This window comes from Papaver somniferum, unplaced genomic scaffold, assembly GCF_003573695.1.
Source record: "Papaver somniferum cultivar HN1 unplaced genomic scaffold, ASM357369v1 unplaced-scaffold_15, whole genome shotgun sequence".
Taxonomy (NCBI): domain Eukaryota; kingdom Viridiplantae; phylum Streptophyta; class Magnoliopsida; order Ranunculales; family Papaveraceae; genus Papaver; species Papaver somniferum.
This window is the reverse complement of record NW_020624376.1, coordinates 3,677,377-3,690,816: the sequence shown is the minus strand read 5'-3', so window position 1 is coordinate 3,690,816 and position 13,440 is coordinate 3,677,377. Positions and strand designations below refer to the sequence as shown.

Below are 13,440 nucleotides of genomic sequence, written 5' to 3'. Positions count from 1 at the left end.
AGGTTGAGTTATCCCTTAAATAACCGTATATTGTGTTTGTGTGGGTGTTTATTCTATGTCAAGATAAGAATAGTGTATCCTACCTGAATTTTAGGAGGCTAAAAAGGTGGGGTTATGAAATTCTATGTAAAACCCGGAATACCTTAATCCTTTCCTGGGTTAGACGATTATTTTTATAATTAATTTTTTTATTTAAAATTTTCGTATGCTCAAAACCATAAAATTATATGATTTAGTTTTTCATTCTTTTTAAATTAACTAATTTAGCTTGTATACAAATCTTTTGACAAACAACATATTACATTAACACACAATGGAGAACAAACACCATTTACAATAACTGACATGATAGTCTTGGATAAACCACAGAATTCCCTAATCTGGACAACGTATTTCATATCCCAGGTGTCAAACAGACCCTACAGGAACTTTAGAATTCCAAAACTGCTTATCAGGCAAGCACTCCATTTTAATTTGTTATGTTAACTAATTTCTATGGCAATATAAAACAAGTTTGGATTTATTTTTTTCTAAGACAATGCTTTTCAATTCTAATGTACTCCAGTAGACTCCAGTATGCTAAACCCAAATATTTTTCTAATGCAAATCTTATTACATGAGAATCTTATAATAAAAGTACAATTTTTATTATACTGAGATTACAAGTACAATTTTTTTAAACACATCCTCGAGGGAAATTTATTAATAAGAGAATGGAAAACATAAATGAGGAGTCTAGGCCTGACTTCAAATATTACAAGTAGACATAAAACAAGCAACAAACAAACAAGAAAGACATGTATTAACGGACGTTTTGACCTATCGTGATTGTTGGAACACTATTTAGTTAGACGATAAATTGGGATAGCCATCAAATGGTTAGCTCTAGGAACAGTTAAACCCCACTTTTCATTCATTTCCAACTTATGGGGTAACATTCCATTTGGGAGCTCCCAATTAAAGCAATGAACCAATTGTGCTAACATCAATCGGACCAAGGTTAGACCCATTTGCATTCCAGGGCAACCTCTACGACCTGATCCAAATGGCAAAAGCCTAAAGTCTTTTCCTCTCATATCTACATCCACCTCAATGAACCTCTCTGGATAAAATTCCTCAGCATTATCCGACCACACTTGCTTGTCCCTTCCGATTGCCCAAACGTTCACAAATACCCTAGTCTTTTTAGGTATATGGTAACCGTTAATGTATATATCATCCATGGATTCACGAGGTATCAAGAGCGGAGTCACAGGATGAAGTCTCATACTCTCTTTTAGCACCATGTCTAAGTATGGCAACTTCACTAGATCAGTCTCTTCTACTTGTCTATCCAACCCGACTACTGTTTCCAATTCTTGTTGAACTAGTTTCATGACGCGAGTGTTCTTTATGATTTCTGAGATTGCCCACTGGACGGTCGTTGCTGACGTCTCCATCATTGCTCCGATCATGTCTAACGAGATTGCTTTGACATTTTCACGATCTAATTTCAGTTCATTATTCATGGTCGTCTCTTGTGCATTCATCAAGGATAACAAAATATCCACAAAGTCCCTTTGATAATGATCTTGTTGTGACATTCCATGGTCTTTTATATGTTGGTCAATGATGTGCTCGAGAAATTCATCTACAAGTTTGCCGGTTGATTTCATTTGCCTGGCCAATCCCTAAATATAGATCACAATTAAGAAAACTGGAGGAAAAAATAACTGTCAACCTATATTGGTCATGGATCTGACTCTTATATTTATAATTTATTGAAGGCATTATACAAGAATTTCTAGTATACGTACCTGAAGGTCAAGTGGCCCGATATATGGAATGTAATCAGCAACGTTGAAGGCTCCTGCTAACCTAAAAGCTTCTTGGATGAGAGATTTAGAATTGTACCGATCATTCTTAAGTGATCCAAATATTGTTTTATGTGTTATATCTTCTGCTAACGATTCCACTATAAGGCTCAAATTAACGAGCACTTGACCATCAGCTGCAACTTTAATGGATTCAACAGCATTTCTCACTTCACTTTCTCGTGTAGACTTGAACGATTCAATCTTCGAATTAGTAAGTAAATGTAAAGTACATAATTTCCGAATGTTTCGCCATGCCGAACCATATTGCTTGAAAACTAAACCCTTCTGTTCATAACCAAAGTATTTTCCACTCTCAAGTATTGATCTGCTAGCAAAAACAATGTCATGAGTTTTCAGGATCAGTTCGGCTAACTCCGGTGATGTGACAACAATGGCTGGAACTAGACCTAATCTCATGTACATTATGGGTCCATATTTGAGGGATAATTTCTGAAGGTTTTGATGTGGGAGATCACCCAACCTATGAAGATTGCCAAGAATTGGCAAACCATATGGACCAGGTGGTAACTGGTAACTACCTTTAGAAAGTAATGACTTTAAGAAGAGATATGAAAACAAGAATAGAATTGCAATAAAGAATAGAGACATAAACAAGGTGATCCAAGAAGAATCCATAGAAAAACTCTACTATAGAAGAGATGTAATCAGAAAAAATAGATCATATATGGATGCAAGAAATTAATACAACTACAATCTATTATGGTAAGGGCCATACTGACAAGCATTTAAGCAGTTGGAAGTTAGTGACAAATGGTTTGCGCGCCACTCATCATATTCCAATCCGACGTATTTGCGTACGTGGGTGTTTTGGAAGCATAATACTATTTTACCCCTGAAACTAAGATTTGAAAGATTTTCATTTCAGTGCTAAATGAAAGAACTATAATTATGTTATAAAATAAATTTGGTTTTTGATTTAAATATATTTATTTAGTAGTGTCAATATTTATTTATTAGTGTGAATATATTTATCAAGATGCTTTATATATTATTACATATTTTATTTTAAAAAATCGGGTAGCTGGCACAGCTGGTCATCCTGGTTTCTTAAAGGTTTCATGCTCTCAAGGAGGTCCCAGATTCGAGTCTCCAATGGCGTAATATTGCAGTTTTTGACATAGAAGGTAGAGTTAGCTTACCCCCTTGCTGACATAATCAGCCCCTTTATCTGTTTCGGCTTCCTTGGATGGTTCCTCATGAGGCTCGCTGGTAGGCTAGCACGGCAACCTGTTAAACTAATGTAGTAGTACGCTGTTGGAGCTTAGCTTGTTAGGCTTCCAACTAGTTTCTTGTAATAATACTCTTTATCCAATAATAAAAAATAAAAAAAGGAAATTTATCAGAAATATTTCAAAAAGAAAAAATACAAACATCCATGACCAGAGTAGTGATGAAGATGGTGATGATAATACTTCTTAATCAATCAAGATAAAACATCAAAAACATGAAGAATATCTCAATCAGAACAAAATATTTAATTCTAAGAACATGAAAAACTTATCAAGAACAGTCAAATGCCAAAAAAAATTCTTTTATTATTATTACATTATTTAATTCACAACCGGACTAGGTCTATAATTTTCTTAAGTTCAAATATTTGTGTTGTTTAAGCATGCAGTGACTGTTTTTCTATAAAATTTACTGAAGATTACATTCTCTCAATTGTTGCTAATTATTAATGAAAAGCAACCGTTTTTAAACACATTAAGAACGTAAATATCCACATATAATTACTAGCATATTCGAATCTGAACTACAAATATAGGATCAATAGTGAATAAGAAATACAAAAATACTTAATGAACCGTGAATATGAACAACACTAAAACTACCTCTCACGTAACTTTTCAGTCGAGTCCCATAGCATTTAGTCAGGAACTCATCGCTTCCAAAAAGGTTCCTCATTTTTCCTTTTAAGGGTGTATTTGAAGTTAGGGTAGTTTTAGTGTTGTTTTTACACAATTTACTTAGATCCAATGATAAAAGAAACAACAAAAAAGAAGTTCCGGTTTCTATTTTATTAAATGTCTTAATCTAACAATAAAAGAAAACGTTGGGATAGTTGATTTTCTTGATCGATTTTGATGTTCTTGACATAAAAGCATGATACTTTTCTTTTTGTGATTGAATTTTTGGTGTGTTCTTGATATTTAACGGCATTATCATCACCATTCATTGATATCATCACTATCATACCATGAATGTCACATATTAATAAGTCAGCTTGTTAGAAAACCCAACCTCATTAAATTCCCGATTACGATACTTAAATCTCTACGGAAGAAAAATTAAATTTATGTTTTGATATTTATCACAGTTAATGAAAAACCTCTCAAATCTAATTTGGTTTGATGGAGAAAGACAAAGTTCAGAATAATGAGGCGTGAAAGCCAGACCCCCTAGCACGTTGGACGCAAGTCGGCACATTCGGTGTCCATGGATTGGATAAGGGGGGAAGTTAAAAGTTTGTTGTACGTCTATATCCACCAAGTTGATGGTTATTTTTTCTTTGGGAGTGTTTATCTTGTTCACTATGTTGGTAATAGTTGCTTCGGTGAAGTACTGTAATATAAATTTCCTGGCGCTACTATATTAATAAAAATTAGAAATGTTTTTACTAAATGAATTTGACGAGTTTCTTCGCTAGTATTTTATAGGGGGCATGAGCATAGCTCAATGGGTCCAAAAGCATAACTCAGTGGTATCCCATCAACTCCAGTAAGGAGGAAGTCAGGGGTTCAATCCCAAACGCCGTAAAGGTTAGTGATAGATTAGTTGTATAGTGGGTTTAGCGGTGTTGGGTCTGACAGTGGGACCAGTCCAACTGGATGGGTTCGGGTAGAGGTTTGGGTCCGGTTTTCGTGTATAAAAAAAATTACGGGGCCAGGTTAGTATTTTGACTAGTATTTAATGAGTGAGTAAATAAAACATTAATAAAAATTATGTGTATTTGAATTAATATTAGAAATCATGGTAATGATAACGAGTTTTTAAACCATGTTTATTAATTTTTCTTGCATATTTTAAATGTTAATTATAAACGGAATCGATTAAATTATCTGCATCTAATCCATTTGATTTTGGATAAGATGCATATGTCAAAGTTGTAATCCGCCATACATCCGATTGGATGTGGATAAAGGGAAAACCCAATCTTGATGGTGCTCACTCTTGGCTTTCATGTGCATTACTTAAAAATATAAGTATACTAATTTTACTTGACAACAGATAAGGATTGGTACCATTTGACCAAGCTGTTTTTTATTTTACACATTTGACATTTTCAATAAATTAATTTAATATTGTATAATTCTTTTGAATTTATTAATTTACTTATCTTTACTCTAGTTTTACTTGACAAGCTGTTTCTTTTTCACATTTTACATTTTTACTTTTATTATGTTTTACTTTAAAAGGTAAGCAATCATAGTGTAAATCTTTACAGGGTTCAGAGGATTCGTAGATGGGTGGACGATTTCGATCAACAACGTTACACTGCATTCGTCTAGGGGCTCAACAATTAATTGGATTTTCTCGTGATCTGGTTGTCGTCCATGCCTGGGTGATATCCGAATGCTGCTCGAAAAATCTTTTCAAAGGCTTCATCCATACATGAAATGAAAAGTTCTGAATCAATAAAACCTTTTTCCATTGTTACCACAAGCTTCAATTGTTCCATGCAGCTCACTGATGTGAATGTTACACTCTGCATAAAAGAAACACAAGCAAGTTTACAACTTTTAAATCAATAATTGCGTTATCTTCGTTTGTACCGCACAGAATATGATTTAATCATCTCAAAATAAGCACGTCAACGGAATTTCAAAATTAACAAGTAATTTCTGATCCAAGTGCATGATAATTACCTGAGGTATACCGGAGACCAAGTAATAAAAACTGCTAACAGGATGATTCAAAATAGCCATTTGCTCTTTTGGACCTATCACACTTGTTATCATAGTGCTTGCATTCTTAAGGCTGTAATACAACATTTCATCTATCCCCTGCGTGATATGTTAATACGGTAGCTTTTAGATAAATGAATCAGTGTAACGAATAGTTTAAACACAAAATTGGTTAAAAAGACCAAAATCAACAATTACTGAGTGAAAAAGACATTTAGATTTTGATACTGTTTAAATGGACAAAAATGTAAAAATAGCTAGAATGTAAACATTTTCATCCTACCCATTTTCAAATACTTTTTCTTATTTTTAATTTATATCAGGATGCATCCAGTTTCATCCTTGCCATTTTTTAAGTTTAAGCCGGGATGAATCTACTTTCATCCTTACTACTTTTTTGATGTCCATTTCACCCATAATAATTTTTACTCGTCCATTTGAACCATGTTTTAAAAATATTTGGACAAATGACCCATTTTTCGTAGTTTAAATTCGAAATAGGCGTATCATAATTTGTACATACCTTTTGCCCCTTAATCCACATGGCAGTCTTTAGAAGTGAATCAATAAGATAAAAAATCATAGAGTTCTTTTTTCTGTCCATATTCTCTTTCGCTTTGATTATAAAATCAAGAGGGTTAACTTCCTCAAGATATGGAAAAGTCGGTAATGGTATCATCAAGAGTCTAGAATGGTTACCCCATGCGTCCGCCCTTATCATATCTTCCATGTTCGTAAATCCCTTAAATATTCTCATGTTTAGCATGACACATATGGTCATGCTTGTATTTGTGCCACCATTAGTAGAGTTCATCTTTGATCCATCTTCACCATATTGATCCATATTCTTTGTCTTCCTCACCGCGTACAAGTGAATGATATACGATAGTAATCCAACGATTACATCATTTACCGTCTGCATAATACAATGGTAGTCGGCTAGAGTTACATAAATATAAGAATTAGGGGAATTAATTGATTAAGGTGAATTGACCTTACCGCTCCAAGCTTGGATTTAACTTGCTTAACTCTTTCAAGCGATAATGTCACCGAGTGGATGTTAAAAGGTCTGAATAACTCAATCTTCATACTTGCTGACGTCTCCGAACGTATTGCAGATAGCCGATCTTCAAAAACTGTTGTCCTCAGCAAGCTTTCCATGAGGTCATAAGATGTGTTCTTGCACTTACGCATCAGCCCGAACAACTTCTTCCCCGATCCTATTACTCGATAACCATCATATTGTTGTTGTGTTCTCATCAATGACAGTCGCGGAAAAGTAAGAGGAGATGAAGGCTTATCAGCTCTTCCACAACACTTGAAAAACACTCTTATAAAAGAATAACCATCACCAAGTGCATGACTAAACTTAAAGATCATAGTACAAGCACCATTCAAGCTTGGGTACTTAACTAAATGAACTTCCCATAATGGTTTTTCGTCTGAAAACTTCTCACAACCTATTTTTGATAAGTATTCTCTCAAGTGTTCATCGTAACCTTCTCTACTTAAACCTATTGGGAACGTTGGAACGATCAAATGATCTTCCATTCGAACATCAACTTTCTTCCATCTGAGAACACCTTTATTGTTTTTCTCCATGATTGAAGAAAAACGAGTACTCAATGGTACTAAATGGCTGAGTAAAAGTTCTAGTGTTTCGAACTCAGTAATCGGTGTCTCTAGTTCAAAAACAGCAAAAATGATCAAAGATATGATTGTGCTATTTAAGCTTCGTGATAATGGGCTTACTGGAGGACTTGTATCTTCATGATCTCTATTTGTTTCACTGTTGTACCGGTTCTCCATTGTTGCTAGCCTTAGTTGTTTCTCTCTGATACATTCGATGGTATATATATAAATTACGACTTACCCTATGGCCTATGTAATACTTGCTATTTGTTTACCACTTACAGATATATAAATTAGGATGGTCTAGGTCGTGGAATATGCAGTTGATACAATTATCATGTTTATACACTTTAAACTTTAAACTCATGGTCTTTCACTCCAAAGATAGACACATAGACTGGTATATGTAGTATGTCACAACGTGGAAAGTCATATGTACTTACCCTTCCTTGAAAGGAATAGGCAGATGCAGTAGTTGAGAAAGTAGATGAAGTGGTTGTTACATGTATGAATATTGTCAGTAGATATGCGCATCAAATTAAGTGCAAACTCGAGCGGTGTCTGAAACAGTGAAAAGGTTCACCCACTTACGAAGAATTCAATTAAGCAACCACATTTTTGTTTCTCGAGAGAAGTACACTAGCTATTTTATGTCGAATTTATAGTGATGAACATTGAATATTTTGGTTCCACAGATAAACAGTTAGCTAAGAAAGTGATTGCAGTGGTTGCTATTTGCATAGCTCATTGAAATGCACCTGCCCATTTCAAACAAGACGCAAGTCAGAAATTTGTTAAGTTTTTGCATGCGTCAAACATGATTTGTAACTCCTATTTATTTGTTTTTGTATTACATGTCGTCCATCGGACGATGTCATGATTGCTAAAATACTGGTACCCCTTTAGCAATCGTGGTCCGTGTCGATTAATTTTTGAATCCAATTGAAAATCAACTAAATGATCTCCCATAATTTTGATTAGTTTTACCCTAAAAAAAACTAATCATACAGTAGAAACACTATACATAAATTTTTTTTTTGGTAATTTTTGCGGTTTATCGCTATTTCTCTTCGCGATCTACTTGTAACTGGTGTCCTTATTTGTATTAGGGTTTTGATTATCTTTAATTTTGATGTTTTTGTTATTCTTGTAAGCGAACATGTGATCACTATTTTGATTTGAATCAATTGAAATATGTTGATTGTCCAAAAAAAAAAAAGTAGAAACTCTATAAATTAATGTTGTCGGGACCATCAAAATATATTAATTAAGCAAGATATTAATTAACCGAACACAACTTCAAACATGTTGATTTTTTATTTTTTATTTTTTTACCACCAAACACAACTTCGAAAATTCAACCTTGTGACGCAAGATTATACGAGCTTTTAAAATGCATTATCGTTGTTGATTTTATAGAGGTCTTTTGGAAGGCTATGAATTAGGGGCGTCAAATCCAGAAAAAATAAATGTGTTAGATGCAATGAATCTTGCAATTTCAGCATGGACCATCGATGTTTGTACAAGTACACTTGCAAACTGCTTTCGTCATTGCAAACTTCGATCAACCGATAACACAAGTTTAGACAATTTTTATGAACATACAGACGGTGAAATCACTCAAGACTTGCAAAATTTGATCGAAAAATTGAGCTATCGCAATTCAATGAATGCCGAAGATGTCCTAAATTATCCGGAAGGAAATGAAATTACATAGTTGTTTACCGATGAAGAAATAATCGAGAGTGCTATGGGAACTGATAAAGATGTGGAAGATGATGATGAAAGTTCTACAGTAGAGTCCCCTTCACGAAACGAGGCTATTAAAGTGGCAATCACATTGACTAATTTCTTGCTAAGCTATGAGAAAACAACGCCACAAATTCTTACAATGATAAGAAAAATTAGGGATGAAATTCATTGCAATATTGATTTTAGCAAAAAACAAAAGACAATTAAATCATTTTTCAAAAAGTCTTCGTAAATCTTTAACGTATTGAATATATATATTTAATGCATTATTAATTTATGTTTCATATGGGGTCTACATAGGTAATCAAAAAAGTATTATCTTATAATATTAGCGAATTACTAATTTGGCACGTTGTCCCCGACTTGGGACCAGCAAAAAGTATTATTTAAGAGAGTTTATTAAATAATCGAGTATTAATTAAAAGAGTTTCTACTGTAGTAGATTAGTTTGAAATATGTATCACGTTGATGTTAGGGGTGTAGTTTTATGTAGGGGTGGGACTTGGGTTGGTTGGGTGGGTTAGAAGGCTTGGCCGAGGCAGACCCGAGCTAGGAATCCTTGCCCATCACCGTGGAACCCATGGAAGTACTGCCCAAGCCCGCCCAAGTTATGTTCGTCGGGTTCCTCGGGTTGGCCCAAGTTTCGCTGGACATACGAGTTTGTTAATATAATAATAACAAATTTTAGTAATTATAAGATTTAATTGCTCTATTTATCTCAAATTTCCAAATAAGTGAAGATTATTTACAATAATATAATTAATGAAATAAACAGAATTCATATTTTCTTTATTAGATTTGAAAATAATATCCAAAATTACTCTAAAAAGATAATAATACCAATTATAAAAATAGTTTTATATTACTATATCATAGTTCTTCGGGTTGGGCGGGTTTCTTGGGTTAGAAATATTTGTGCCCATGCTTGCCCAAATTTAACTCGGGTTTATAAAACTTATGCCCAAACTTGCCCAAAGTCTTGAAACACGTTGCCCATGTCCGCCCAATGTTCGGATTGAGCATGGGTCGGGTCGGTTAACCCAACCCAAGTCCCATCCCTAGTTTTATGTCCTCTTCATTCATGAAATATAAAGGAAAAAAAATGACATAAATTCCACATTTTTATTTATGGAAACTCTCTTTGGGTTTTTTCCGAATAAGTTGTATTGAGCAGAAGAAACCATACAACCATAGATGATTTATATAGATTACAAATGGAGAATCATCTCCCAATTTTTATCACAAAATTGGTCAATTAACCCAATAACGATAATTTCTGGGTGAAAAAGACATGTAAAATTTGATATTGTTTAAATGGACTAGAATGTAAAAATTGTCGGGATGTAAACAGTTTCATCCTACCCACTTTCAAATACTTTTTCTTATTTTAATTCACATCAGGATGCATTCAGTTTGATTCTTGTTATTTTCCATTTCACCCATACGAATTTTTACTCGTCCATTAAAACCATGTTTTAAAAATATTTGGCCAAATGACCTATTTTCCAAATTTTTAATGGGTTATTGACGACGGATGTTTATTCACCAAAATTAATATAGACGAATAAATAGGCATACGGTCGGCAGAAACCATATTGGGAGACGAACATCAACATATATCAACTGATGACTCAATAGTATCAATGATGGTTATGTAGAATACACCCGCATAGCTCTATAAAATCTATGATACTTAAGTTTTCACCAACATCTGAATTATAGTATTCAGATTTTAGTAACTCCTGGATAATAATAATAATTTTTCGAAAGAATGTGCTGATCTGTTATCTTTTTTCCTGACTCCTGATGAGCAAGATTATACATTGCATCCTCACCTCAACTAATAAACTAGTATTCAAGTTGTTCTTCGCCCATATTCCACACACCACGACTATGCTATGATTAACAGAAACGACATATGGATGGGAGATCATTTTTTTACACCATTTTGACTAATGGGACAAATAACGAATGGGCCTCCATGCAATGCCCCAAGTGAACCAACTTGAAAAGTGAAAACCATAGATTTATTTTTTATTTTTTTTTAAGATGTTCTAGTGGCATCAAAATGACTAAATTATCCTTTATATATCAAAATCGTATTACCCGTTCTATATTGGGCGATGCTAGTTGTGAATCTTATTCGATCATCAAGAATACGCGCTAAGTCCATATGGTCAATTATGGATTCCGAAAAACTTGATTGATTATTATTTTCATGCAATCCGTTAGGTAGAGCTTCTATCAGGTGGTACTTGAATTTTTGTCCCTATTTTTGATGGACTATACAATTATCTTATCACACAATAAATATATTCCTGATGGCAAAATTAAAGCCTAAAAGATTTATTTTCATGTGTTTTCAATTTTAACCTTTTATGCGTTATCTACTCTTCTTCTTCTTCACTTCGGATGAAAAAACGAGCAACACAGTTTATCATGGCTGCCGCCACCACTACCATCTCCGACGCCACCACAACCAACACCACCAGTACCATCATCATAACTACCACCACCATCTCCTTAATCACGATCTACATCTCCATCTTTCCAGATCGAAAATTACTTTCTCCTTCTCTTCTTAAAACAACTATCTCCACCACCACCACCTCTGCAACTACGACCACCTTCTCCACCCGCTAATGGATTCAGATTTAATCGAACTATCATCAACAACATCTCCACCACCACCTCTGCAATTACAACCACTTTCTTCTTCTTCTTCTAAAAACTGAATTTGAAATCGGATTCAAATAGATCGAGATCTGTTCCAGGTTACGATTTATGGTGGTGGTGTAGCAGCGACGGAGGATGAGGTATGTTTCTTTCGGTACTGGTGGTATTGTAAGTGATAAAATTGGTGTTGGATTTTGGTTCTTCTTGTTTTGGTGGTGGTGGTGCTGGAGATGTGTGATTTGTTGGTGGCAGTGTTGGTATGAGTTGTTGTTAAAGAGATTGAAGCCTGTTGCTGAATGAAATATGGTGGTTATCTGGGTTGAAGCAGGTAGTGATATTTGATCAACTATGGTTGTTGATCCATATATTTTGGATCAATTATGGTTGTTGATCCATATATTTTGGATCAACTCCTGTTGTTGACCCAATTTTTTATTGGATCAACTATGGTGGTTTTGGTCGGAATGATGAAATTCGTGTTGGATTTTGGTTCTGGTTGTTTTGGTGGTGGTGGTGGTGGTGCTGGAGATGTGTGATTTGTTGGTGGCGGTAATGGTGGAGAGGTACGAATGAGAAACTAGTCATGGAAATAGTAGTAGAATGGTGGTTCTGGTTGTTGTAGTTGTCGAGATTGGTTTTGAAGCTGGTCTTGGAGCTGTTGGTGTTTATGAAGCTACACGTAATGATCAATTTGTTGTTGTTTATATGTTTTTATGGGATCAATTGTTGTTGTTGATCCATTTTATGGGATAAACCCCTGTTGTTGACCCAATTTTTTATTGGATCAACTATGGTTGTTGATCCATCTATATGGGATCAACTACTATTGTTGATCCTTTGAAATCCTATTGTTGACGGTATTTCATTGGATAAGTATAATTATGCTTGTAGTTTAAATCATGCTTTGTAGTTTAAATCATGTAAATTTCTTCCAATGTTGAACTTGTGGTGCAATGGTAACATGACTGACTCCATGTCAGATGATGTGTGTTCGACTCACGCCAAGTTCACTCAATTTAACATGGATCAACTTTCATTGTTGATCCAATTTTACATGGATCAACTTCCATTGTTGATCCACTAAAATTGGATCAACTTCTACTGTTTATCCTTTTTTCTTGGATCAATTATAGTTGTTAATCCCCTAAACTAGATAAACTTCTACTTTTGGTTCTATTTTTATTTGGATCAACTATTGTTGTTGATACAAAAATATTTGAATCAGTGGTGGCGGCGGTGGCGGTGACGGTGGTGGCGGCGGCGACTAACTAGTGGTGGTGGCGGCAACAGACTAGTGGTGGTGTAATGGTGGTGGTGAAGGAGTGGTGGTGGAATATTAGTGGTGGTGGCGGTTGGTAGGTGGTGGTTTTTGAACGGTGGTGGTGGAATGGTAGTTAAAAGTTGGTGGTGGTGGTGGTGATGCTAGTGGTGGTGGTGAAGTGGTAGTGGAAGAAATTTGTTCCATTTTGAAATGAAGAAAAAATATTATATGGGTGAGGATATTAAGGTAATCTAATATTAAATGGATAAGGTTATTAAAAAAGGAGGGACATATTTATTGTTGCATAAGGATATATTTGTAGGGAATTAAAAGTAGG

The 13,440-nt window shown here is 34.6% G+C and overlaps 2 protein-coding genes across 2 annotated transcripts; both read right to left on the bottom strand.

Annotated features, from left to right (window-relative positions):
• Positions 1-628: 628 nt before the first annotated feature.
• Positions 629-2,550, bottom strand: LOC113335643 (cytochrome P450 CYP736A12-like). Its single transcript, XM_026581668.1, has 2 exons — positions 1,797-2,550; positions 629-1,670 (listed from the first exon to the last, which is right to left on the bottom strand). The coding sequence occupies exons 1-2, from the start codon at positions 2,490-2,492 to the stop codon at positions 840-842; spliced, it is 1,527 nt and encodes a 508-aa protein (XP_026437453.1). The 5' UTR covers positions 2,493-2,550; the 3' UTR covers positions 629-839.
• A 2,686-nt stretch (positions 2,551-5,236) lies between these two features.
• Positions 5,237-7,645, bottom strand: LOC113335809 (O-acyltransferase WSD1-like). The gene is made up of 4 exons (XM_026581846.1): positions 6,782-7,645; positions 6,306-6,698; positions 5,744-5,881; positions 5,237-5,583 (listed from the first exon to the last, which is right to left on the bottom strand). Exons 1-4 carry the CDS (start codon positions 7,589-7,591, stop codon positions 5,398-5,400), a joined length of 1,527 nt encoding a protein of 508 aa, XP_026437631.1. The 5' UTR covers positions 7,592-7,645; the 3' UTR covers positions 5,237-5,397.
• Positions 7,646-13,440: the final 5,795 nt, after the last annotated feature.

What these genes read in the sequence shown, in the direction of transcription:
- LOC113335643 (XM_026581668.1), bottom strand. Translation starts at nt 2,492, where the DNA reads ATGGATTCTTCTTGGATCACCTTGTTTATGTCTCTATTCTTTATTGCA. An exon ending in TCGGGCCACTTGACCTTCAG is followed by an intron (nt 1,671 to 1,796) that starts GTACGTATACTA and finishes ATCTATATTTAG; the next exon opens with GGATTGGCCAGGCAAATGAA.
- LOC113335809 (XM_026581846.1), bottom strand. Translation starts at nt 7,591, where the DNA reads ATGGAGAACCGGTACAACAGTGAAACAAATAGAGATCATGAAGATACA. An exon ending in TGTGGATTAAGGGGCAAAAG is followed by an intron (nt 5,882 to 6,305) that starts GTATGTACAAAT and finishes CATATCACGCAG; the next exon opens with GGGATAGATGAAATGTTGTA. An exon ending in TGGTCTCCGGTATACCTCAG is followed by an intron (nt 5,584 to 5,743) that starts GTAATTATCATG and finishes TCTTTTATGCAG; the next exon opens with AGTGTAACATTCACATCAGT.